The sequence below is a fragment of the Melospiza melodia genome, chromosome Z, assembly GCF_035770615.1.
Source record: "Melospiza melodia melodia isolate bMelMel2 chromosome Z, bMelMel2.pri, whole genome shotgun sequence".
Lineage (NCBI taxonomy): Eukaryota > Metazoa > Chordata > Aves > Passeriformes > Passerellidae > Melospiza > Melospiza melodia.
Window position 1 is genome coordinate 37,760,155 of NC_086226.1, and position 25,719 is coordinate 37,785,873.

Here is a 25,719-nt window from a genome sequence, read left to right on the forward strand (position 1 = left end):
GAGAAGGGGGGGTGCCCGGTAGCCGTGGGAGTTCTGGACAGGCAGAGCCTGAGATTTTTAACCCTTTTCTCGGATGACGGAAACCTTGCAAATGCTGATCCTCCTGCAGTTGAATGAGTAGAGAAGAATACTAGGGGGCAGGAAATGATGGAGTGGCCTTAACTGGACTTTTCTTGTATAGCCATGGACAGAACCATGTTTCCTGTGACACAGAGACTATATCCAGGGGGAGGCAGTGGCTGAGAGGCAACAGAGTTCAGTACTGAGACCTCTCAGCCCCAGGGGGTGAAATCTGGGGGGGACGGTGTCCCAAAAGTGAGAGACTGTGCTCTTTTTGGAACTGGACAAAGCATCCTTAAAAGGAAAATCCTAGAAGCAGCTCTGGTCCATGTGCAGCGGTGAGAGCACTGGACATGGACAGAAGAGGTCACGATGGCAGATGTTCTCCAGGTGGTGCCATGAGTGACACGGGAACAAGAAGGACTCCTCTTCATGAACTGAGAATTGATTACCTGAAGGGTGTTGATGGACTGAGAGTTGGTGATCTGAGGCGTGGCAACTGAACGAGAGTCCAAGGTTTTGTCTTACTGTGACGCATTGGGAACTTGCTTGGGAGAAGGAGGAATGTTTGGAAGGCTTTCATCCTGAGTTTTGTGTGTTTCTTTTATATATTGTAGGTTAATAAAGTTTTTTTCCTTCTATTCCTAAGCTGGAGCCTGCTTTGCTCTATTCCTGGTCCCATCTCACAGTAAACACCAGGGAGAAGGAATTTTCATGGGGCCACTGGCATTGTGCCAGTGTCAAACCATGACAATACAGAAATAGATATATTAGTTATGAAGGGAAGGCAAAACCTGAATGGTTTACTGTCAATCTGCTAGAACTCTTTATATGAAGGGGTCATTTTCACATAAAGGGCATGACTGCAAACACACAACCAAACTGACCAATCACTCTAAACCAGAATGAGGCCTGTCAACTGACATTTCTGCATAGTTTTACAGCACATAGTGTGGGGTGGAATTGATTTTCTAACAATTATTACAATGGTCTCCCAAAACTTTGACCTAAATAGCACACCCAGAATTATAAATTAAGAATACAGACCGCATTTCATATAGATCTGCCAAACACAGAGTATCAACAACACATGACATAAGTTTAAAAGGATGGTAAGAGAATGAAAATAGAATTCACTAGTGAGAAACACACTTGAAATTTCTTTCCGGCAAACATATACAAAACTATGCCGATACTTTTAATGTCCCTAAAAACATTCATTCTAGCATGGACTTCCTGCACAAAAGTATTCTGATTATTTAATAAACTTATTTCTATTTGTTGACTTCAAAGTAATTGAAGGTTCCTTTACAGCTACAAGAAAGGTAAACAGAATCTTAAATGTATCAATATAATAATACATGCTATTTTATTTTGTATTCTGCAAAACAACTTTTAGCAAACATTGAACGAAACCCACAAGAGTTCTGGAAAATTTGTATCTGCAAGGAAACCTTTTGAAGTTTTATTAAATTTGCTAATTATGTTTAAAAAAAAGGCAATTAAACAGTACCTTCTTATTTCTGAGGTAGGCTTTCTTGGCTGAAATACGTCCACGCCTTGCTTCCAGCTGGCGGATTTTTTGTTGTAACTTTTGCAGCTCCTCTTTTTGCAAGTGTACAGATGTTGCCATATCCTCTTTTTCAAGCATGGCTTCCATACTTTCGTAAGTGTCATAATACACCACTTCATCTCTCTTCTCTGTTTTAAAGATGTCAGCAATAAAAAAAAATAAAAAAATCAAATCAATGGTTTGCATTTGATTAACATTTTGTATTCTTCAACAACAACCTTCCCACTGACTTGCAAGATATGATGCAGAAGAATGCCACAGCCCTTTCAGAGGACTACTACCAAAAATCAATAGGTCAGAGGAAAAGCATTACACAGCAAGGCACTGTGCAGCTTTAAGGTCTTTATGAGGGACAGAAATTAATACCAGTGAAGCTCAGCCTGCTATTCAGGCAAGCTCAGAGTATTAAAACACAAATGCAATTTTAAACATACAGCTATAATGTGTAGCCTAATTTGAACACAATGCCCATGCATGTCTTTGGGTCTCACAAGGGACCCAAGGTGTGTAGCAATTTTCTCCAGTCTTCACCATGAAGTTCAGGATAGACAAGACTATCTGAAGTCCTCGGTATGAGATTCTTCTGTTACAACCAACTTGTAATTTCATGTAAGGGACTCACACAACACGACACCAAAAATCCTCCCACAGGTTTTTGATGTCCCAGTCACCACTCCTGGGAGGGAGGGCAATTTCAAGGCAATCCTTCAAAGCATTATAGGCCTGAAAAGGAGGTAATTACTAATAGTTTTATCAACACTCATGATTTTTAGCTTCCTGAGTGAAGCATTTGGAATAACACTGAGCTCATCTTTAAATGCTGCCTTCTCATCTCTTGCCAAGAAGGAAAGTGTGGTGATTATAAATCCTTGAAGATGTTGGGATGAAGAAGCAGTGAAGACCTCTTATTCTTATTCCACTGGCATACAAAGTAGGATATATTTGTCATACAGCAAGAAGGAAATGCATTACTGCTGTCTGAAACGGGCAGATGCAGGTGGCATGTCTGTAAAGTGTCTATTCCACAGCAACATCAAACTTTTTTTTCAACTACTTTCAGAAGGACTGTAATTTCTCCTACCTCAGCTAATTGATTATTTGGGGAAAGGCACAGGATTTTCCTCAGTACAGAGTCCATTTTAAAAGCTGTTGTCATGAAGTTGTCACTTCATGTAATTTGTGTGTACAGTCTCTGCTGCAACCAGAATTCCGACTGCCATGCTGATTTCAGCTCAGCAGAAGCCATGGCAGGACCAGACAATAAAGCACAGCAAGATATTCACCTTAAAAGAAAAGCTAATAAAATATACCAAACAGTCCCTTTACTTCAGCACTCACACTTAAAAAATAAAAACCCTGTAACACTTCACCAACATGTAACTGTCAAGTCACTGGAACTGCCTTTGAGATACCACTGAGTAAGAAGAAGACTCATGTCTGATAATTATATTTCACCATGCAGTTATAAAATGGGAGAATTTACACCTGAATTTTGCTTTACAGGACTTTAACGCAAAGTTAAAACCAGAAATATAGAAGTTCATTCATCACAAAACCGTTTTGACAAGAATATACTCATACTTCATACGAGTAACATAAATTGTAAATTCTACCTAACAAAGTCATGTTTTTTCAATTTCAATGCAGGTATTTGCTTAATGACTAGTGCTGCTCATAATATGACAATCTATTATCAAAGATGTATCTATTACGAAGATGTTCCTCTAGGTCACAGCCAACTGCAGTAAATTCAAACCATGCTCTCAAAACATCAGTCGAGAATTCTCTGAATTATCTCTGCAGAACCACTACAGTCAGAGACTAGAGAGAAGCAACAGCATCTACTCGGCTTACACACATGAAATTTCAAATCATACAGATGTGCAAAATCAAAGTCTCTTACTTGACTATCACAGCACACTTCAAAAATAAAGTTTAACAGTCCATGCTTTTCTTTTGATGTCATAGGAAACAACACATATTGAAAGACCACTAAATGTTTTAGATGCTTGAATTCAGATTTGGTATTGAATAGTCTGAAACATATGTAGTCACTTGCACATCACATTATTTTTCACATTAATTGTTCTATCTACCTAAGGAAAGCCTGAGAAGGTAATTTCACGTGTTGAACAATTCCCAGACATTTAGGAACTGTATTTTTCATCTTCTGTCCTACGGGATAGTTTTGGATTTATTATTAAGCAGTATCTTACAAATTTAAAATAGCAAAGGAAGCCAGAATGGTGAACTGTTTTGTTGCCATGAGGGAACGAATAGGGTGATGGTTTAGGTGTCTGAGGGTTTTATTTTGGATTAGGGTGGGCTGAGGTCTTTTCTGAGATTTCTGGAGAAAACATGAATAACAAATTATATTGCCCTGTGACATTTTTACAGCTTAGTCTCTGACAGCCCAGATGTTTTACTATTACTACACCAAAGACAAAGGATTTTGATACACGTCTTCTCTATCTCCCATTCAGGGGACTTCTTTCAGTTCATAAATGAGCAGACATCTTCAGTACCAAAACTACATGTCTGAGTTCACAGTCCAAAATCTATCTACCTCAAAAGCACTAATTATCTACCCAGTCAAAGCTGCCACATTTCTGTAACTCATTTACAAAATTTCCAACACTTATGTTCCAAGCATACAGTTATAGTTGTTTCCATCAGAAGCCATAAAGGTGGAGATAATTGTTACAGTGAGACAAATCTGTGATACCTTTGTTTTCTCCTTTTCCAGTGGCAACTCAAAATACAACCCAGCTTCAAACTTCTCTTAGGACAATTTTCTATCCATAGCAAATTTTTTTATTCAACCCCTACACTCTTAAAAACAGCAAAACAAGGCTTGCTTAAATACAAACATTAAAAATAAAAAGGTCTAAAGGACAGAACTGGATTGAAAAATGCTGTATGATTTACATGTACTCTTTCCACAGTTTCTAAGTACATGAGATGTAGTAGGATAGTTCTGGAAGCATAAGGTTTTCATTGCTGCTCTGAATCTGAGATAACAATATGAGCTTCAAGTGTAGCAAAAGGAATCCCATTTGCAGATATAGCTTTTGAAAACCCATCACTTTCAAAAAATGAGCAATATCAATGCATATTGCGTATTTTCAGACAAGTCCAGTAATTAAGGCATCTCCTCCTCCCTCATCTTAGTTCTTCAAGCATACATAGTTTGCATATCTTATATGCAAATTTCCAAATACAGGCAATGAGAACCATACCAGAACTCCTTTATGTGTATGTATATGCCTTATAAACAGGTGTAAATTTTAATTTAACAGTACTTTTGCATCTCTTCACATGCCAAAGAATCTGTTCTCATTTCACTCCCACAGGCTTCCGTGGACTCCTAGGAAGAAAATTATCTTTCACAGATTTGTATTAATTGAAATAATGAAGCACCTGACATCAATCTTCTGATGCTTTCAAGCTGTGCTGTCAGTAGCAGCTCTTCACATTTCAAGATCTCGAACTGCACTTCATATAACTGAAGCTGTAGATCATAGTAATCAGCTTCTAAGTGGTCCAAATGGGCTAATGCTTCTGTACCACCTTTCAGGCTCTGCATCTAAATAAAAAGAGAAAACAACAAACAAACAAAAACCATACAACTCCAAGATAATTATGAGAACAAAACCACAGATTTTATTATTACATCTAGATACTGTCCGGTACAGTAAATGCAACATGTTAAAATTGAACACATCAAGTCCCTAAGATATGTCCTGATCAGACACACACTTTAAGATGCCTTTAATAACTGACTTTTTTCTACATGGCAATGAAATAAAGCCATTGAATTACATTGTGTAACTGCAATTTGCAAATTTTCAATTTGCATTGAATTACACTTTGCAACTGTCAAGTGTCAAGTCATACAGTGCATAGTGTGAAACACTCCACACATTCTTTTACTCTACCACTTGATTCCCTGAAGGTACATAATTAAATTAGAATTCTACTATCTTCAATCCCAAGTCTGGAAGTAGGCATCTAGAAAGCTACAGTTTAAACCCATAAAAGGAGAAATGTGAAAGGAGGAAACCTGTAAAAGGAGGAAAAGATGTGAAAGGATGTGCAAAATACATGCACTGATCCTCCTGTAATGACAATTTAGTTGTTCTGTTCTTTCTGGAGTCCTTCACAGGAGAATAAATAACACAGATTAAAATACTTATATATATTTCAGTACTCATTTGTATTATATGTTTGAATAGAAAAGTAACACACAACCAAAGTGAACTGCAACCATTCTCTTTCATTCAGTCAAACAAGATTTATCTGCTCAATACAGTCAGCCATTCAGATCTTATGTAAGAAATACCAGCATATAAGGGAATCTTATGTGCTGAGGCTGTGTTATTCACACACTTTTACAACCTTCATGCAGAAGAGTGAGGGCCAAATTCTTTACCTGCTCAAATTACGTATATACGACAGTTTCTCTCAGATAGTGGATGAAAGTAATGGTAAATTTTAATAGAGATTTGTGATCTGTCTACCGCATTATTCAGAAGAAATGTCCAGTTTCATATTATAGACAGTCAGTCATTACAGAGAGATGTCTACCAAGCAAAAACACCCAACCTATTTAGTGATACATTTAATAAAATATTTGCTAGCATGTTCTGTACATTATGGTGTTATCTTCAAGTTGTAAAACTGAGTCTGTAACGAACAGCTACAAATGGGTTCCTTGAGTATTTAAATATGACTGTAGTAAACTAGAAAGGTATCTGTAATGAATTAAACCAATGACCCATTTCAGTCAATATCCTGTTTTGGGAAAATGTTGCAAAAATCCACGACAGTGAAACAAAACAGGCAGTGCAGTGATATCTTCCCAAAACAATTCACCAGCCTCTAGCACAACCTGTAGCACAACTTAAACCACACTGCTGCCTCCTATATGAAACAGACTTACTAGACTTAATTAATACATTTGTCCTATCTCTTTTGGTTTTTTTAGCATGTAAGCTTTTAGCAACTGCACCATTATCCATTGACAGGGATTTCACAGCTCAATTTAACACAAATAGTTCTGTGTACTACACTTAATTCCATATAAGACTGCTAGACAGAAGATCAGCTAATCAATTCTTGCAACTTCTAATTTAAGTTTCTTCTGCTATATTTTTTACTTCTGTATGCATTTTTCATATATCAACTATTAGTCTGAAAACTCCAGTAAGTCCTTAAGTGAACACAGAAACCTCACAATCATTAATGTATCATGCATATGCTAGTCCTTTGTTACACAAAAATATCTTGTTATGCCATTTTATTACTTTGCATCCATATTAGGTTAATTTGACCAGAACAGTAAATGACATACTGATTGCATAATTAGAGTGAACCACACGGTACTTTTCAAGACAAAAGGACTGATTCTCTTGAACTCTCCAATTTTCCATACAAGATGGATAATGTTTATTGTTCAGGCACGATATTAGCATTTTTCAAAGAATTTGACATTTTCCAAGGATTTCCTCACTGTAAAAAGGCAAAAATTCAGTGGGTTTGGGGGTAAGGAAAGTCACTGTGGGAAATGTCTGTTTCTTTTTAAATTAAGGTAGTGTAAAATGTGACCACACCTAAGAACTACCCTTTTTCCATGAACTGTGAAAATTACTCAAACCTCCATATTTTTTTTTCTCAAAAACAGATGTTCCAAAATTTAAATACTCAATGTATATAGAAACTGAATAAAGACATAAAGACACACATAGACCATCTCCAAAAGTATCAGCTCACCAAGTTATAACAGCTGAGCACTTCATTCAGTTGCACTAGTATCTGTCTGATATAGGACCTTAGCATCTGACAATTGCAACTTTGCCCTACAAAGAGCATACACTACAGATGATGTTAGTTACCTGTTCTGTTTTAGGGGTACCCCGCCACTTTATTCAGCTTTCAGGTGCAAAGGAAATGGGAAATTAGTACTGCTGTATGATTCATGGGCAGATATCCTAGCTACATAATGGCTCCCCATGAAAAAGTAAAACAAAGACCTTGAATTTCAACAATTTATGTTAAAACTTCATGTAAGATACTCATAATGTGTGATAATTCAAAACAGTAGAATCACTTTTGGGCATATTTCAGTATATGCTGTTAAAAATTTCTTTTCTTAATTGAGAGCAAGTCTTATGAGTTTTTACCTAATCTGTACTACTAATTTTCTGCATCCTTGGTAGCTCTCAGGTTGATCAACATTGTGAAAGAAACACAAAGAAATTTAACATGGGAACAGTAGGGGCAGCATTCTGCAGTTGTGATGGTTTTGGCTGGACTAGAGCTAATTTTCTTCTCAGTGTCTGTTTTAGTGCTGTGTTTTGGGCTTGTGCTGAACACAGGGTTGATAATACAGAGGTGTTTTTGTTATTGCTGAGCAGGGCTTGCACAGAGCCAAGGCCTTATATGCTTTTTGTATGGTCACTTGCAGGAAAGACGGAAGTGCATTGGAGGTTGGGAAGAGACACAAGCAGAACAGGGGACCCCAGCTGACCAAAGGGATATTCCAGACCATGTGACATCACATCCAGTATATAAAGTGGGGGGAAGAAAGAGGAAGGGAGGGACGTTAGGAGTTAGTGGAGTTTCATATTCCCAAGTCAGCTACCTGGGCCTTGAACTCCTGGAGGTGGCTGAACGCTTGTCTGCCCCTGGGAAGACATGAATCCTCATTTTGCTTTGCTCACATGTTTGGCTTTAGCTTCCCCTATTAAACTGTCTTTACTTCAATGAGTTTTCTAGCTTTCAACCCTTCTGATCCCACTTGTGAGGGAGCAAGTGAGCAGCCACATGGCTCTTGGTTGCTGGCTGGGGTTAAAACACCACACTGGTGGAACAAAAACTTTAAACTGGGAAGATCCAAGTTCAATTTCCTGTAATGTCACAACTTTCTGCACTAATGAAAGAAAATAATTTAATCTCCACAGTATTTGTTGTTGCCTCTATACCAATCAGAGTGGCTGCATTCATTGAATCATAGAGCGGCCTGGGTTGGAAGGAATTTGAAATGTCATCAAGTTGTAATCCCTCCACAGGGCAGGAACACCTTTTACTAGGCTAGGTTGCTCAGAGCTCCATCCAACCTGGCCTTGAACACTTCTCAGAATGTTGATCCACAACGTCTCTGGGCAACCTGTTCCAGTGTTGCTTCCTCAAAGTTCAAAGAATTTCTTCTGAAAATATTCATCCACCTTCAGTTTAAAGCTATTTCCCCTTCTTTTACTACAATATGCCCTTGCAAAAAATTTCTTTTCCAAGACTATATGTTCAAAAATCCATAGACATCCTGCTGAACACAAACACTTTCCTCAAGTGAAGTCATATCATGTCTTTGTTCTGAATTGTCATTTTTCTCAGCTAACATCCAGATGTATTAATTTCTTAAGCATTTTAGTATCTTCAAACAAATATCCTGTTTTTATCTTCTAGAATATAGTAGCTAAATGATTTGCCAGGAGGTATTTCAGTTCTACAAACATTATCTCTATAAGACTGCCACCACTCTTTGCAAAGATGGCATTCCCAGTCAAGTTTTTCACATTCAACTCTTTATATTAAACCTTTTACATTCTCAGAAGACATGGTGTGTATCAGAGCAGAACCTGGTTAGTGCTATCTCCCTATGACTATACTCAGACTGAGAGCTCTCTATACCTTGTAATACACCATCCCAAAGCACCATGGCCATTAGATATTCCTTATTTCTCTGTCCCCAAAAGCCCCAAACTAACAGCTCACTTTCATCCTGATGTATACTACAAGGATAGTATACATCCTGTGCACATTTCCTGTGCAGCCCCTAATACTTGAGCATATCAGATCAAACACTCACTCATTTACCAGACTGAGATCTCATTCTATGAAAATGCACAGGTCTCAACAGGGAAAAAAATAAATGTGCCACAAAAAGAAGATGCACAGTTACTCTAAGTGAGAATACTCAATATATTTCCAATTAGTTGTGCTGGATTGACTCATCAACTCTTGACTAAGAATGACAACAGCCTGATAAACTCAGGTTTTCAGACAACTCTTGGATTTCCAAATCTAAAGAGCACTGAAATGCAGTAAACGTATTTTTGTGCTCGGAGTCTTGCATGTACTCTCTCTTCCCTGGAGTTTAAGCTGTCTTCTACAGAAGCTCCCAAAATAGACACGTAGTCTATCAGCCTTACAAATCTACCAGCCTTTGCAGTGCTAAAGTCGTGAGCTCTCTGGATAACCTTTTCATAACAGCACCATCAGTTTAGTCAAATTTTGCTGAAACGTTTGAAAAGTTCTCCTAAAACAATCATCTAATTGCTAGAACACACACTAATATTAGTATGACAGAAAGTTCTTTGCATCAAACATCCATATGGTAGCAAAGTTTAAAAGAGAATTTGAAACACTGTTACTTTTGAGACATCATAAAATCCAATAAATGTGGATTTTTTTTCCTGCTAAGGCATTTAAGCACAGTTTCATGCATGAACTCTTTCCTCAGGAAAACCGTAACTAGTACAGCCCCCTCTGGAAGATTACCTTAGTAATTAAGGTAAGCAGAGGAAGAGTGCAACACGACCATCCAGCTACCTATATATTTACTAGTGGTTAGATACCTTCCATATGGAATGTCAGAGCTTTTCTGAAAAAGTGGTCATGTTTCAGAGCTAAACTGTAGATTACACAGCAGCCAATTTGTGTCCTATCCTTTATCTTCATTTTACTCAGCCCAGTGGATGGCTGTAAACATTTACAGTAAAAACTGTCTTTCTGGTTGACTAACCAGGAAAAGGTGAGCAGAAAACATACGTAAGTGGCACAAAACTCACCACACCTACATTGCAACATCATTTGTCTAACATTGCTTCTTTCTGTGTGCTTTAATTTTCTACTTGCTGGCATGAAAACTTACCTCCTCTTTCAGAGCATGCTTCTTCTGCTCCAAACAGATTTCTTTAGCACGCATCAACTGCAAAGTCTCCTTAGAAACTGCATACTGAAGCTTTTCCATACGTTCCACTGCTGCTGCCCATGCTGCCTTACCAAATTTTTTCTGGTCTGCTCTCATTCGATCATACACAGCTATAGAAAGGAAAAAAAAAGAGGCAGGCATCTTACTAGTCTACTCTTCAAACACTAGTGATCCCGCTGCAAAGAAAATGCACACATTTGTACTTCATAAAAATCTCATTAATACAACTATTTGGTCTTGAACAGGATCCCAAATTTCCCCCCACTTCTGTAACCACCAATTATCAGCTACTTAAGTCTCCAGCTTACCTTAATAACATTTATAGTACAGTCATAAATTAAAGTCAATCTGAAGACTGAAAAAAATACTACTTAAAACAAATATTTCAGCTTAACTTCAAGTGCAATTCTGTAAGAACACTGCATGACATTAAAACAACATCTATCTTTTAACTCAAAAAGCAGAAGTCCCTTGCGTGATTCAGATTTACTATTCTTGGGCCCCAGATAACATCTAGGCAGACACATACAAGATTGTCACCACTGTTAATATACAGGTCATGTGACACTGCACTTAGCATTGCAAAGCAAAAGCCACAAAAGTAATTGAATCAAAGGGGTGGCATTAAGTCAGCGCATGCTATTACATGCTGTTCTTAGGTAATAAGAAGCACCTTTACATTTTCATGTGTTTTTCCTCTGCCGTCTGTTAACATTTGGGTATGTAAGACTACCCTGCATCAGCAAGAGGCCAAGAAAAACTCCAAACACAAAAAACAGGTAAGCAACCTGTATTTTAAAGATCTACACTGTAATCAGCCTTCAGGCATGTCACTTTCCACTGGTTTTGCCCCAAATCCTGACTGCTGTACATAAAAATCGGGTGAACAAAAACAACAAGTAAATTTTTACAAATATGCATTGTCAACGAGTAGTGTATCTTACTGGCTGCCTATGTCATACTAGAAAAGGAGCAAAGCTGATCAGTACATTTAGAATTTCCTCTAATTAAATTTATTCCAACATGCTCTAACCTATTAAGTCATCCAGTCAGAGTAAGGTGAAATTTCACATTAACTTGGGTGGTCACTGAAAAGAGTAAATTTGCAGTGCCCTGCATCTCTTCAGTCAGATGTAGCAGTCATGTACAGAGATGACAAGAGACCCACCAACCAAAAAAGGATTTCTCCTGTGGATCTTGCACAATCCCTATCACCAAGGCAAAGAAAGAAACAGGGACCTGCAGTTAGGCAGGGGAGGACACCAGGACAAACTCTGTCAGTGAACTAGAAAAAGGTCTGTTTGCCCTATTAAACTGGTTATTTAAGTTAAAATGGTACAAGGATGAGAGCATGGGTGTACATACCAAGTCATCTGACCTCGCTTTACTGTACCACTTTTCAGTGAAACCATCACACTCTTCAAACACAGAAAAGCCAAAGCTATATCCATGAAGGCTTTGGAACAACAGAGTAGCTTTCACTGGGTAGTTAAACTGAGGTGCTGCTTAATGCTTAGTTATGAAAAAAATTACTGAAAGGCAAGGAAGACTAGAAAAGGAAATCAACTGAAAGACAATTAACATTTAGTATGAGGGTCTGCCATATCCAATACAGAAAACCGAATCCACCAGGGACTCTATGTTCCTAAATCCTTTGCAAATACAGAGTACCACTAATACAATTACATTGAGAAAGTGGCCGTAAAACTTCTACCTAAAATTTCTATTCTGTTCACTGCTGATGATGTTCTGAAAAGGTTTACAAGTGAAAGATTCAAACAGACACACAAGAAAAAACAAATAGGAGTGATAACTGCATTTTCCTCATGAAGAACTGATGAAAAAAATTACTCACGGTACAACATAGGCATAGTAAACATTAAATAATTTAATTTTTTATGTGATGGATAGGATGACAGGAAATAACTACCTTTTTGTGTTTTAGCTGTTATTTCAAAATATTTAACTGTAAGATCTTGAATAGAAAGCACAGCCATGTGAGCTTTTTTCTGCCAATCAGCATCTTCTTTTTGCAGACTCTCAATTCTTCTGGGGCCCAGGTAGTCATTCTCTATTGAGATCTGTAAATAAATCAGCCCATAATTAAAAATACAATTAATTGCAGCTGTTCTGCCAACAGCAAACGGTTTCAGGGCTAAGAACGAAAATGCAACAAAATGGAGATAAAACCACCACCCACAGCTTCTACTCAACAGTAAAAAATTCTCTGGAAGCACTCCCTCCTCTTGAAAAAGTACATCCATCTTTCATAATTACTGTTCTTACTGGACACATAAAACCCCCACCTATAAGCTTGATTTGTCACCATCTTTTTATTATGTATCTTATTACCTGCAGATTACATGCTTCATGTTTCATTCAGGCTTTCTTCCAGCCTGGACTATTTCATTCTGAAGTAAATAAATGCTCTTTGATCAGAATGAAGCTGGCAACCATGGTTGTCCTGGGGTAGTGCTAAGTGAGGATCAACATTTTAGAAGTTTTTCTTTGTTATAGATGACTTTAAAAAGTATATTTTCCTAGTGCCTGGGAGCTCAAACATCCTTTCATTGCCAAGATCAAGGCAATTTTATTCTGAGATTCCAGTATCTGAAGCCAATAAAAGACTTGGAGTTTGTTTTAGAATTAATAAATACACAGCTTTCTCTCCCAAACCTGAAAATTTCTACACACCATTCACACTACAACAATAGACTACATATCTTGTATCTTAATTAAAAATTTAAGCCTGCTCATGCAATATCAAAGTATTAATTATTAATAAATTTTTCATATCTATCAGTCAAAAAGACACCTTAATAGTACAGGCAAAACTGAACAAAACCAAAAGTGCTTTGTATATCCCTGAATATTTCAACCTGAAGTTCTAGTGCCTCAAGTATTAATCTTGATTTCACAGAGCTTCAATTTGGTCTAAATAGCCATTCCACTCAAATTGTGAGTGAAAGGTTTTTAAAGTGACTGTTCAGGACCTACTTCTGCATACCCACTTGTCTGTGTCTCTCAGACGGATGATTTTCACAAGTAAAACAAAATAGATGCCTTCTAAATACTTGTTCATTTCTTGAAAAACACGAAGACATTAATAAGATATTTGCATCTACTTATTTTTTTCCCCCAAACTCTTAGAAAGGTAACAGATGAAGCATAATGCGGACAAGTGCTAAGTGAATAACACTTACAAGATACATTGTAACATGTCATTCTATGGAGCAGGTATGCACCATGTTAGAGGTTTCCAAATAAATATTGAACTGTAGACATATATACACACACACACACACACATCAGTGAATTATTCACTGGTGAAATTAATGCTTTCCATTTACACAGAACTCTGAAACAGCTAATTCATTTGTGAAGCTGGATAAAAAGCAACACAGTTAAAAGTCATCCTTTTCTGCTCCTTGGTAGAGATGAGGTAACTCGACACTGAATAGACAAAGAATCACTGATAATGTGAATAACATTCTTATTAGGCATGAGTTCTAGGAGAATAAGCCTCAAAGTAACATTTTTTCATAAAGTTTTGTCTGCCAAATATCATTCACACATGGTGCAAGCTAAAGAGTTTTATGCTTGGATAATATAATTGTATCTTTGTTCCCTAGAGCAAGTATTTACAAATAACAAAAAAGGGAAGCATCTTTTCATTATCCACAATCCCAAGTATGTCATCCATATATCATAATTAGCACTAAAGGTACTCATAAAGCAACACAGAGAAAACCCAAGAAGTCGTGGCTTTATTCAACTGCATGAAGAAGAATAGATCAACAACTTGCCTTTAGGCTGCAGGAACAGTAGTATGCTTAAAAGAAGCGTGAAAGGAGCCCCCGAAAGATAAAATGGATAGAAACTTCTCCCTAATGTTACTTGATCTGCCTTCATGCTTGCCCACCTACACATCTAGCCAGATAGTCAAAGTCTTAGAACAGTTCTTAAATATCTTGCAGTAGAATAAAAAAAAAATCAAAGGTACAGCTAACGTTCATGTTTGGACTTTGCATTCTGCAGCTTGGATAAGGGATACACACACAGAGTGTTAGCTTTCTGGCTCTGAAGACACGAAATAACGGACGATGGATGTGCTGCTTTTGGCTAGATTAATATTCTTTGTTTTAGCTGGTATGGGCTCTGTTTTGGAATTGTGGTGCAAACAGTCTTAGTAATACAGGGATATTTTGGCTACCGCTAAGCAGTGCTGACACACAGACAAGGCCTTTTGTGCTTTTCATCCCATTCCACTAGTGAGTAGATTGGGAGTTCCTCCCAGTAGTAAAGGGAAACAAGTGGGAAAGCTGACCCCAGCTGAACAACAGAGACATTCTATACCATAGAGCATTGTGCACAGCAGTAAAGCTGAGGGAAGTAGGTAATGTAGGATGGGTGTTTGTCTTTCTAAGTCACTGTTACCCGGCACTCTTGGAGATAGCAGAACACTTGCCTGCCCATAGGAATCGGTGAATGAATTCCCTGTTTTGCTTTTTTCACGTGCATAGCTTTTGCTTTGCATATTGAACTGACTTTATCTCAACTCATGAGTCTTCTCACCTATTCTCTTCCCACCACCACTGAGCTAGAGTGAGCTCCTCCAGCCGTGTGGGGTTTAGTTGATGGTCACGGTTCAACTATGACCAACAATGAGGCTCTCACTACTACAAAGGCAGCATCCAATCTAAAGGTGAAGACAGAATCTAAGTACCACTGGAGAACTATCTTTGACAGGTGAAATATCCCACATGCTTTCTTAATAAAGTTGAACGGCTGGAAGCTAAGGATGAACCTTGAACTGAAAAGCTTGTTCCCTTCACTTCTGAAGCTGTTGGACCAGACTACCACAGTCACAACCTCTCCACAGCTATGACAGCCTGAGAGAACTGAGGTTGAAGGTGACAAATTCCAAATGAGAAAGTTCAAAACAAGCTTCCAGGCTGGAGTAACAATTCTCAGTCACAAAGATCTTCGTTACTCTTCAGATACATGAAAGACAGGATCTAATTTTGGGAAAAGCAGACTTGTCAAAAGGTGACTCCAAAACAGTATTCAAATAATAGAGTCTGCACTGCCTCCTTGAAGACAGCTCCCACCCGTGTTTCTATTAGGTCAATGACTTTCTGAGTGGCAGCAAACTCCAGGAGTTCCTTTGGTGCCTCAGATCTAGCTGGCTACTGCTCCCTGCTTCTTACTTCAGGCTTGTGATGTTCCTGCCCAAGCTTGCTCTGCTGGATTTGCCTGACACACACGCCCCGTGGCCTTCTGAGCGCCACTCACTGTGGCCTGAAGGTGATCCAATGCTCCCTGTGGGAAAACCCATCTCTTCCCACCCAGCCACTTCATTCTACATGATTCAATTTTGCCATCAAAAAGTAAAAATGAAAAATAGTTATTAAAAAGAAACAATAAAAAAAACTGAAGTATAAAAGAAAATACTGATTGCAACCTTTCCAAAGGTAATTACAGTCATTCCTTACAATCAACACCAAATAACTATGACAAACTAGAAGATGGAGGGCATACAAAAAGACACTTTTAGCCATGGACCTGGCACACTTTGGGAAAACATATTAAAAAAGATAGCCATATTATGAGTACACATCCTGACAGCACCAACAACTTAGAAGAATTACCAGTTCTCAAGTGCAACCTAGCTAGAGAATTACTGTAATCTACTGGTCATTAATTAAACTTATGCTTGTCATCCTGGGCAGGACACAGAATCTCCAGAGAAAAACAGAGACATGGGGGTGAAAAATATATGATCCCCCTTGCCAAACAGCTGTCTGGGCATTATATCTCAGTCCAACGAAATGCCACTAGAGAAAATCTATAAAAATATATACTAAATCATAATATTACATTTAAAAAATATTACTTTGGTACATTTATATACAAGATAGAAATTATTCATAGCATATGTTATCACAGGAAATAGAAAGTAAGCCCATTGGGGGAAAGAGATAGCTTAAATGAAGACTACAGCTGTAACAGGGGGAAAAGTTGAGAAGTACAGATCAGATCAGGAACATGCCTCTGGAGTTTGATGCTTATGAAATGGCAAGTTTTCTCCCCACCTGCAAACACCTCCAGGACAGAAGTGACCACTCCCTCATTTTGTCCTAGCTAAGAATTCAAACAGGAAAAGGGAGTAGCCATGGACTATTAAACATCAGCATGAACAGGCTTGTGAATCTTGAAGACTTTGTTTTCTATATTCTCTTCAATAATTAATCGCCTTGATGTAAGACAACAACTCTCATTATGGAATCAAAGGAAGCTCTAACATGCTTCTGCATTCCATTATTGTTTGCAATACATGCATAACCTGTTTATGCTTTATTTTGCTCACCTTTATGATGCAAGCATCATCAGTTTTTATAGCTCATAAAAAGAGCATATATCATTTTGGAGACTAAACAAATAATTTTTAAATTACCATCATCCATGTTAAATATGACTAAAAGAAGGCAAAGAATAATTCAAAAGTGCTGTCATCTAATGACATTTCCTGTAAAATTGTGTATCTACTTCTGACTTAATTATATTTTAAAATTAGTTAATTAAGTAAGTTAAAAATTAAGAAAGTCTAATGTAGTTGAAGTTTCTTCCTAACCTAAAAGGCTTTGCAGTTACCTAACATTTTTTCAAAGTGAGCTTTTGGCCTGGAATTGCTCATTTGGACTCAAAAGTTTTGGAGAAAGCCAGGTTTACAGAAAAGTCTCTAATCGCACAACTAGATGAGAAGCCAAATCTACAGTTTCTCTTCTACTCATCACTTTACCAATAAAACAATCCAACTATTCTTCCTTTAAAAATCCTATATTCTCCTTGAGAGGAATCCAAGCTTCACAGTAAAATTTGCTATGATTTTTTTCCCCAGTGATGAAGCTTGTTTTTGTACACTTACATGTTTTACAAGTTTTACTCCAAATGATGCTTTGAAGCTAAGAAAATTATGACAGCTTTTACAAAAGTAGTTTTCGCAAAAGACAGAAGAAGGGATAGAAACAGCAGAAGCCATTAACTTCAACACATCGCACAAACACCTATTTTCATCAGTTATTGCTTCAGACTAATGGAACATAAAATAATGCGTCTCAACACTGTATTGATATGTTTCTGAAGGAGAACAAATGCATTCTTCAGAGAAAACAAACTGAAAGGAGGCTTCTAAACTAGCCCATAAGCAAATGAGGATGGATCAACAGAGGCAATCCTGTACTGGAAATATCCTTCTCTGGAACAGTTGGCAAATTATGGTTAAGTTATGACTAAACTAAAGTAAGCTTATTGAGAGAAAATACGAGCAACAGGCCTGAAACGATGGGATACACATATAATATACATCTACTAAGTGAAGGTCTTTAATACTTTCTATGTTTTTTTCTGGACAACGGACAAGATTGACAGAAGTAAGAGTTGGCCCAGGCCATGTAATAACTCAGGCAGGTACATGCCACATCTCTCCAGCTCCCTTTTTTATCCTTCTCCTGGATGGACTTGTAATAGGTAGAAAAGGAGAAAAATGTGACATGTAACAGCAGGTCAGTTAGTTATAAGAACAAAAAAAAGTAAGCTGAGTGAGTAGTGCAGATGACAGTGGCAAAACAGAAAATGGAAATGGCTAAATGGTTTTATACATGAAAGCATGTTTCAGATCAAAGGCTCAGCTATCTGCCTTCTCCAAGAGGTCAAACAAGCAAGTCCAACCACTGCTTGCTAGACATAGCAGCCAGAAAACACACATTTCAGCACCTAGTCAGAGACTTCTCAAAGTTAGTCCTACTAACTTTTGCGGTTGTTGTTTTTAATTTAACTGTGCTCCCAGCTGTTAACACAAACCCAACACTATTTCCCCAAATAAGTTATAATCTGTACACACCGCTCTAAATATATTAGGTGAAAACATTCTGCTTTGAAAAGAGCTTCACAGTTTTACCCTAAGGAATATGGACATGGACTTCCATATTAATACATAAAACCCCATTTAGTTTGCATGGTCTAGATTCCTCAAAATATCTGGCACCTGGGACTAAAATACAAACAGCAGGAGTTTTGATTATCTTAAAACACAGGAGAACAACACATACAATTCAGTTGAGACTGTAAAGGAAGCAACAAACCAAAAGGTAACAAGATGTTAGGACATACAGAAAGAAGACTGAATAATACTGTCATACTACTGTGAAGTGCAGTGGTGAATGCTTTTTCCAAAATGAAAGAGAATGCTAAAAAACTAAAACGTAGTCAGAAGAGAAAAATCATAGAAGATGTAGGTTAGGGCAAGTATAAGAGGAAAGACTGGGTTTATTTAACTGGTGTTTTTTCCCAAGACACACAAGCATTTATGTAAAGAGGTAGTGTTAGGAACACTAAGCTACAGTATTTTATATTGGAAATTGACAGAACTAAAGCTAAACAGTGTACCCAGCATTATGCCTTCCTTACTCATTCATCTGTATAGCATAAAACCTTTCCATACATTTCAGCTTCACCAACTGAGACCTAAACTAAAAGAGAGGTCACCTTCAAAACGAATGATTTTTCAGAAAATATACTTTTAAGAAGACATATTCTTCTAGTTATTTGAAAATGTTGTTTAAGCCAAGTTAACTCAAAGGCAAGCGGGCTTGAGTGTTTCCAGACAGTTTCCAGTTTCTGTTTGTGCATGAAAATGACTGGATGGATTTTTAAATCTTCAGTTAAAAAAACCTTAATATATGCAATACATGAAATGTTAAGTGCATATATATATCAAGAGTTCATCAAAATATGGTTGACAATTTTTATATATAGATATACTGAAAAAAGAGAAATAGTGACAAAAGTACTAGCCAGAAAAAATCAGATTAAAGACATATAAATAGCCATGAACGTAGAGACCGAAAATAACTGTAATAACTAGCAAATAAAGTCTGATAAGTTTCAGTATGAAGTTAGAAAATATGATGAAAGCTTACAAAAAAGGTTTTTTTCACTACTGAAAAAGTGCTACTGAAAAGAAGTACTGAAAAGTACTAGATTTCAAGCAATTAAAATATTTAGGTAAAAAATCTTTTTGTAAACTCTCAGCAAATTTTTCAGCCTCTGAAGGCCTTCGGTCCCTCTCCTTGACCTCCACAGTTTGAATAACATTGCATCTGCAAAGTCTGCTCCTTTTCCCTCTTTCCCTATCACCAACACTGCAAGGAAAAAAAAAGCCAAAACAACAACATAAATTTCTAGGGTTCACCCTCCTTGACTCTAATCCTCAGGGACACATAATTTAGAATTTTCTGCATGTGCACCAGCCTTTCCAAGTTCCATCAAGATGCCTTTTTGAATTGATACACTGATTCTGCATTTTTCTGCACTATTTCCTCCATTACTAACACTTGAGGAAAAAAAAAATGAAGACAAGGTACAGATACATGGCTAACTCCTAAATTCTTTTACATGCCTGCTAAGCTGATGGTTAATCTGAATCATTAACAGCCACTGATGATTCTCCTTTTGTACACACATATATTTGGTGTCCAGAGTTCAACTGTGGAAATTATTGCCACAGAGCACGTAAAGTGTACTAAGAGTTTGTTTCTGCCTTATTTGTAGGTTTTAAAGCACCAAAGGTTCATTGAGGTACCCCTATTTTCTATACTTTCCACCCCTTAACATTCATGATTTATATATCTTTGATAAATCACATGCTTTCCAAATTAAGGCAATCCAATCTTTTACTCTGGTCTAGCACTGAGAATGCTTAATAGGGAAACACTATTACACTCCATACTGCCATTATTCTGATACTGTGGTATGTTTTTGAGAGGAAGAAACTAAAACTCTGACATTCAAGACACAAATATACCATGAATGTACACCAAAGATGTTTCCTATTTGGTGCCTGGCAAAAGCACCATTTTGCTGCATTTGGCAGCAAACTCAAGATAAATCTTATACACTTTTCTTAAAGAGTAGTAGTTAGTTAATTAGGTGCACATAAATATGCATATCTCCTTTTGGAGGTTGTCATCAACCTTCTGCACATGCATTAATTTTTACTTATTGAAATTTCACCTACCATTTTATTATCCAAACTAGGTTTTTGTACTGCGACTTTAAAAAAAAACTAAACAACAAACCTTTCAGCATTCTAACATAATCAAAATTTTCTCTAAGTCTTATTAACCACTTTTATAGCTGAATACCTAGAGCAGTCTTGTACCCTACTCATTTTGCAGAGAAGCAGATTTAACCAATCAGACACACACCACAGTTCTGTAGCCAGCTACCTCTTACCAGGAACTAAGTTTCACTAAATGACTTAGGGTACCAGCCTGCTTTCTATCAGATTGTCTCTTTGGAACAAGTTTCTTTTTGAGAAAGTCCATAAGGTCCTGACTTTAAGTCAGCAAAATATTCTGTTCTGAGTTCATATAATAGTCTAGAGGATTTATAGTCCAGACTGTAAAGAGAGACTGACATACAATCTTCTTGAATCAAACTATAAAGACAATTAGCATAATTCACCGTATTGCAGCATATTCTCAAACAAGCAAGCAGTAATTTCCCTGAAGTTTCTGACCATTTTGCATAAACTTAGATTTCTTCTCCAGTCTACAGGTTTTTCAAAAGCTATGTTTATTTAAATACTATTCCTAATGATGTGAGGACACACATTCAGCTGCAAATAGATTTTAAAAAAGTTTTAAAATCCTTTGATGTTTTACAGTTTATCCAAAACACTTTTATGTGATTAGAGACTTTTAAAACAAAACATTCTGTAAGTACTTTTAAAAGTAATTCTCTCAGTTTTGCCAGCTGTTCTCATCTCTAGATTTCTTTTCCCTTGAACTTGTTTCATACTTCATTAAACTATTATTTAACCAAAATTTTACATGTTCAATACAATGTAATTTATTTCTAAGTACTTAATTTTGCATAAATCAAAGTTAAATTAGTTATAAAGTTCACAACTGCAATTCACCACGATATATTAAGGAATTCAAACATAGTTTGAGCTAGAATTGTATTTTTAATATACCAGAATTCTCATAAGTGAGCTTGAGAGGGAAGCAAACTTTCAGACAGACTAATAAAAGATTTCAAAATTTTAAAAGCAGGATGTTATGAATCATCAACATATATACTGCTCTAATCTCTAGCTTCCAGTGGTAGACTTCAATATTAATGCATCTGAAGTCATTAAAACCTCTTCACATTCATGTGAACTAACATGCAAGGAAAAATCATTAACACATAAGCAATGAAGCTACAAGTATGTTTCATACATTTAACATACAGTAAGTTTTCAGGGTGCTTATTTCCTGAATATGAGCTGAGATATAATGGTGGCTCTAAGCTTTCACCCATCATGAGATATTATCATTTTCCAGTTAAGCAAAACCAGCTCAACTCAGACCTTCAATAATGCATGTTTTGAAGTTTTGTTGGCATCTACATGTGAAGCAATTTGTTACATTTTATCTTTAGTCCAATATCAAGGACATCCAAAAAACCCTCAAGCATGAAAAGAGAAGGCCTCCCACTGATTTCACTTGGCGTTTGAACAAACCCAGTGCCTATTCATCATGACTGAAGTACCGTCCACAACTACAAGGCCATAAAAATTCTAAGTAGCAAGGTAGTTTCTTTGACTGCATGAAGACTGGTGAACGCAGACGTACAGACAAAAAAGCCAGTGAGGTTTAGTTCATGAAGTAATTTTTTAAAATAATTTTTTTGTCTTTTCTAATTTACCAGATTTAGTATCCTGTATCAAAGAAAACTTCATGTCTTAGTCTTACAGGACTTAAAGCTTGATTACAGTAACCTGGCCAGTAGTTCTACAGCCAGCTATCAACCACTAACTCATTGCTCCCTTACATACTTTCTGAAGAACACACCACTATATATGGAGGATCTCACAAAGTTTAGATTTAACTTTCTGAAATCAAAGGCACCAGAACAGAGGTACCTACTCTGATTTCTCCAAATTTCAGAAACACTTAGCATTTTTATTTCCAGCTATTGATGACTACTACCTCCAACTTTTCTGCTATGGCAATGTGTGTTCTGCACACACAAAAAATAAGCAATTTTTCACAGGTAAATTATTTCTTTTGATTAAGGAAAAATTTGTGGGCACAAATGTGAAACATTTTTAGAATCAACAATTTAACATCCTTTCTTAGTTGCCAAGTAGTCTGATTCTTAGCAAAAAGAGTATCTTAAATTCCATTTAAAATCCAACATCAATGCTAGATTAATCTATGAACATTGTTTATGCTGTGGTTTTATGTTCATAGTTGCCTTCCCAGTTCTTGGAAGATTATACAGAGAGCCCAAAACATGTAACACAGCATTTGAGTATCAAGCTTCACTTGCCTGGTGCCTATATACTACTCAGTGAAATCAGAAAGAAAAGGTGAAATCAGAAGGGCCAGTAATGCATATAGTGAAATTACCATGCTAGAACTCGCTGCTTGAATGTCTTTACCTATTATTACAACTAAATCAGTAACAGTCTGTAATTAAATCAGAAAATGCCTATACAAATCCAGCCCAGCTTTTATGTATATAAAAAAATATAATGCTGTCTTCAATTCCTTTATTATGCCTTCTCCAGCATTCAGTGAACATATGAACTGTTTGGTTGGCTTATAAATACAACTTTTCACATTTACCTTACAAAATACAGTCATAATAAACACACTGAGTATGTCTAGTAAGTGAATCTTTATTTTAATCTTGAAATGAGTTCAGACTTGCCTCTTTGATAGACATTTCTCAATTTGATAATACCATTCATTACATGTTGGCTTTTATTTCTGTGTCCCTCATAAAGGCCTTGGGGGAAGCAAGGTCGTTCCCATATTATACACACAAAGATTTATGTCCAAAACACAGCTGTGCTTGTAATGCTCAGCTCTTGCAAGAACGCATGGTATCCGGTAAGCATCTTGACATGCTTGGAGGGAAGTCCCCATGGATTTGAGCAGCACTTACATATAAAGAGCATTTATATAAACAAAATCAGGTTTCTGATGCTGGAAGCCCAGAAAAAGACAAGCATATCACTTACTGAACACATTGTTCTAGGGTCACATGACTAGCCCATAATTAAGCAGAAATGCCATTAGAAGTTACTTTTCCACAGTGACATTTCATTTCATAATAACCCAGCTTTTTTTCCTTTCATAATCTTATACCTTTTTCATCCTGCTTTTCAAATCCAGAAATATTTGATTACTTCATAGCTTTGACTCTTCACACACCTAAATGTTCCATCCTTTACACTAAATGAAGCAAAATACCCCTGAAAAATGAGTGTACGATCAAAATACAAAATGAAACAAGATTCAATCATGTCTAAAATGGGCAGCAGTAACCTCCATTTCCAAGCTTCCACATGGTTTCTAACCTTGTTATGAACTTTCACTCTGAGTTGTTTTGTTTGTTGTTTGGTTTGGTTTTTTTCCCCAAAGAAGGAATCTGGGTACAATACAGATGTCCCTCTCTAGTAAGCTTCCACTGAAGACAGAACTTTGTTTTTGTTTTTCCCCTGCCTCCTATAGGCTTGTCTCTTCCTTAAAATTTCACAGGAACAGCAGAAATTTAACACCATGTGACATATATTCCAATTTTTATGTCCTGCTCCAATATCAGAAAACACTCTTCCCAAAGATTACGGGTGATGTAATTAACTTCCTTCTAAACTCACTGTGAAAACTGACAAAATTAAGCTGATTAAAAAACTTAAAACCTTCCAAATTCTTTAAAAAACCCCCAAAAAACAAACCAAACAAAAACAACTTCCCCACAAATCAGAAACAGATACCTAATACAGAAAAGGTCTGAAACTTAAAGCCTGCCAGAAAAACATATGCAGCCAGTTAATAAAAGACATTTCATGCACAAGTTCTATTTATAAAACATTTCTTCAACCCTAGCTACCCAGTATAATATATGTTTTGTCATCATAGATACAAGTACTGCTTTCTCTCAAACGATGAAAGGAAAAACAAGACACGGCATCTTTCTCTAGTGCATTATACAGACAACCAAGATTTTTAACTCATAAATTGCCAAGTTAAGATGGGAACACAATGTACCTCAGAAGAAATTATGTATTACTAAAATAATCAACCACAGCACACACCTCTGAAGTTTATCAACATTAATCTTTCAGGAAGAGTATTAAATTATGCATTTTAAAACTGGAATTCAAGACATTGCTGAGGTTTAAAAAAGATCAAAACAGAGCACAACACAACTCTTAATATGTATATCTACTCATTGTAATATTTACTTTTCTTATTTGACAAAAGAACAAGCAAATGATCTTTTTCTCTACTATGAATTCCAATAAAATGGGAATTATTTCACCATGCTTTGAAGAAAGCATATTAATAAATGAAGTGTTTATAGGCTTCAACTGTATCATATGTCTGAAAAAAATACTCATGCCAATTCTCTGTGCAGTAACATCATTCAAGAGAAGAAAAAGCACTTTTAGTTAAAACATCATCACATTATAAAATGAGTTATTTTAAGATTGCTGATTTTTCTGAAAAATTACTTTAGGCTCACAACAATATGTCAAAATAAAACTAGTACATCATAAATCCTTTTATCTCCCTCATTCTTTCTCAAAACCAGAGAGGAACACTATTTTTAAGCTGAAAACAGTAAAACAATTGTTGGCTAACTGAACAAGGTATCAAGCTGAGATAAAATGACATTTACAATACAGATTAAATGAAATAAAATTTTAGCTTAGAATCAGAAGGCTGTAGTCTTAATAATCTACACAGGAACTAATAGTTTTACCAAAAGTACATCCAAGATGCAACGAAGATAACCTTTGTTAGTTCTGGCTAAGCATTGAAGATTAGAATTACTTTCAAATATACTAATTCCGGAACAAATTTACCAAAATGCAGTATTCTTCAGATGGCTTTTTTAGCTCTTAGGAAAATACACTGTCCAATTGTTACAACAAATTATGTATTTTAATTTATGTTCCATGAGTTTAAGATTTTTGCAACATCAGAAAAAAAGCTACTGACTTTTCACAGTTCACCAGATTACACAG

The 25,719-nt window shown here is 36.5% G+C and overlaps 1 protein-coding gene across 1 annotated transcript in view; it reads right to left on the reverse strand.

The window, feature by feature from the left end:
* JMY (junction mediating and regulatory protein, p53 cofactor) overlaps positions 1–25,719 on the reverse strand; it is a 63,665-nt gene that overhangs the window by 19,203 nt on the left and 18,743 nt on the right. The window contains exons 3-6 of the mRNA XM_063180929.1: positions 12,556–12,706; positions 10,566–10,735; positions 5,054–5,219; positions 1,574–1,761 (exon numbers count right to left, since the gene is read on the reverse strand). Coding sequence (XP_063036999.1) covers positions 1,574–1,761; positions 5,054–5,219; positions 10,566–10,735; positions 12,556–12,706 — 675 coding nt within the window. The remainder of the gene's footprint in view (positions 1–1,573; positions 1,762–5,053; positions 5,220–10,565; positions 10,736–12,555; positions 12,707–25,719) is intronic.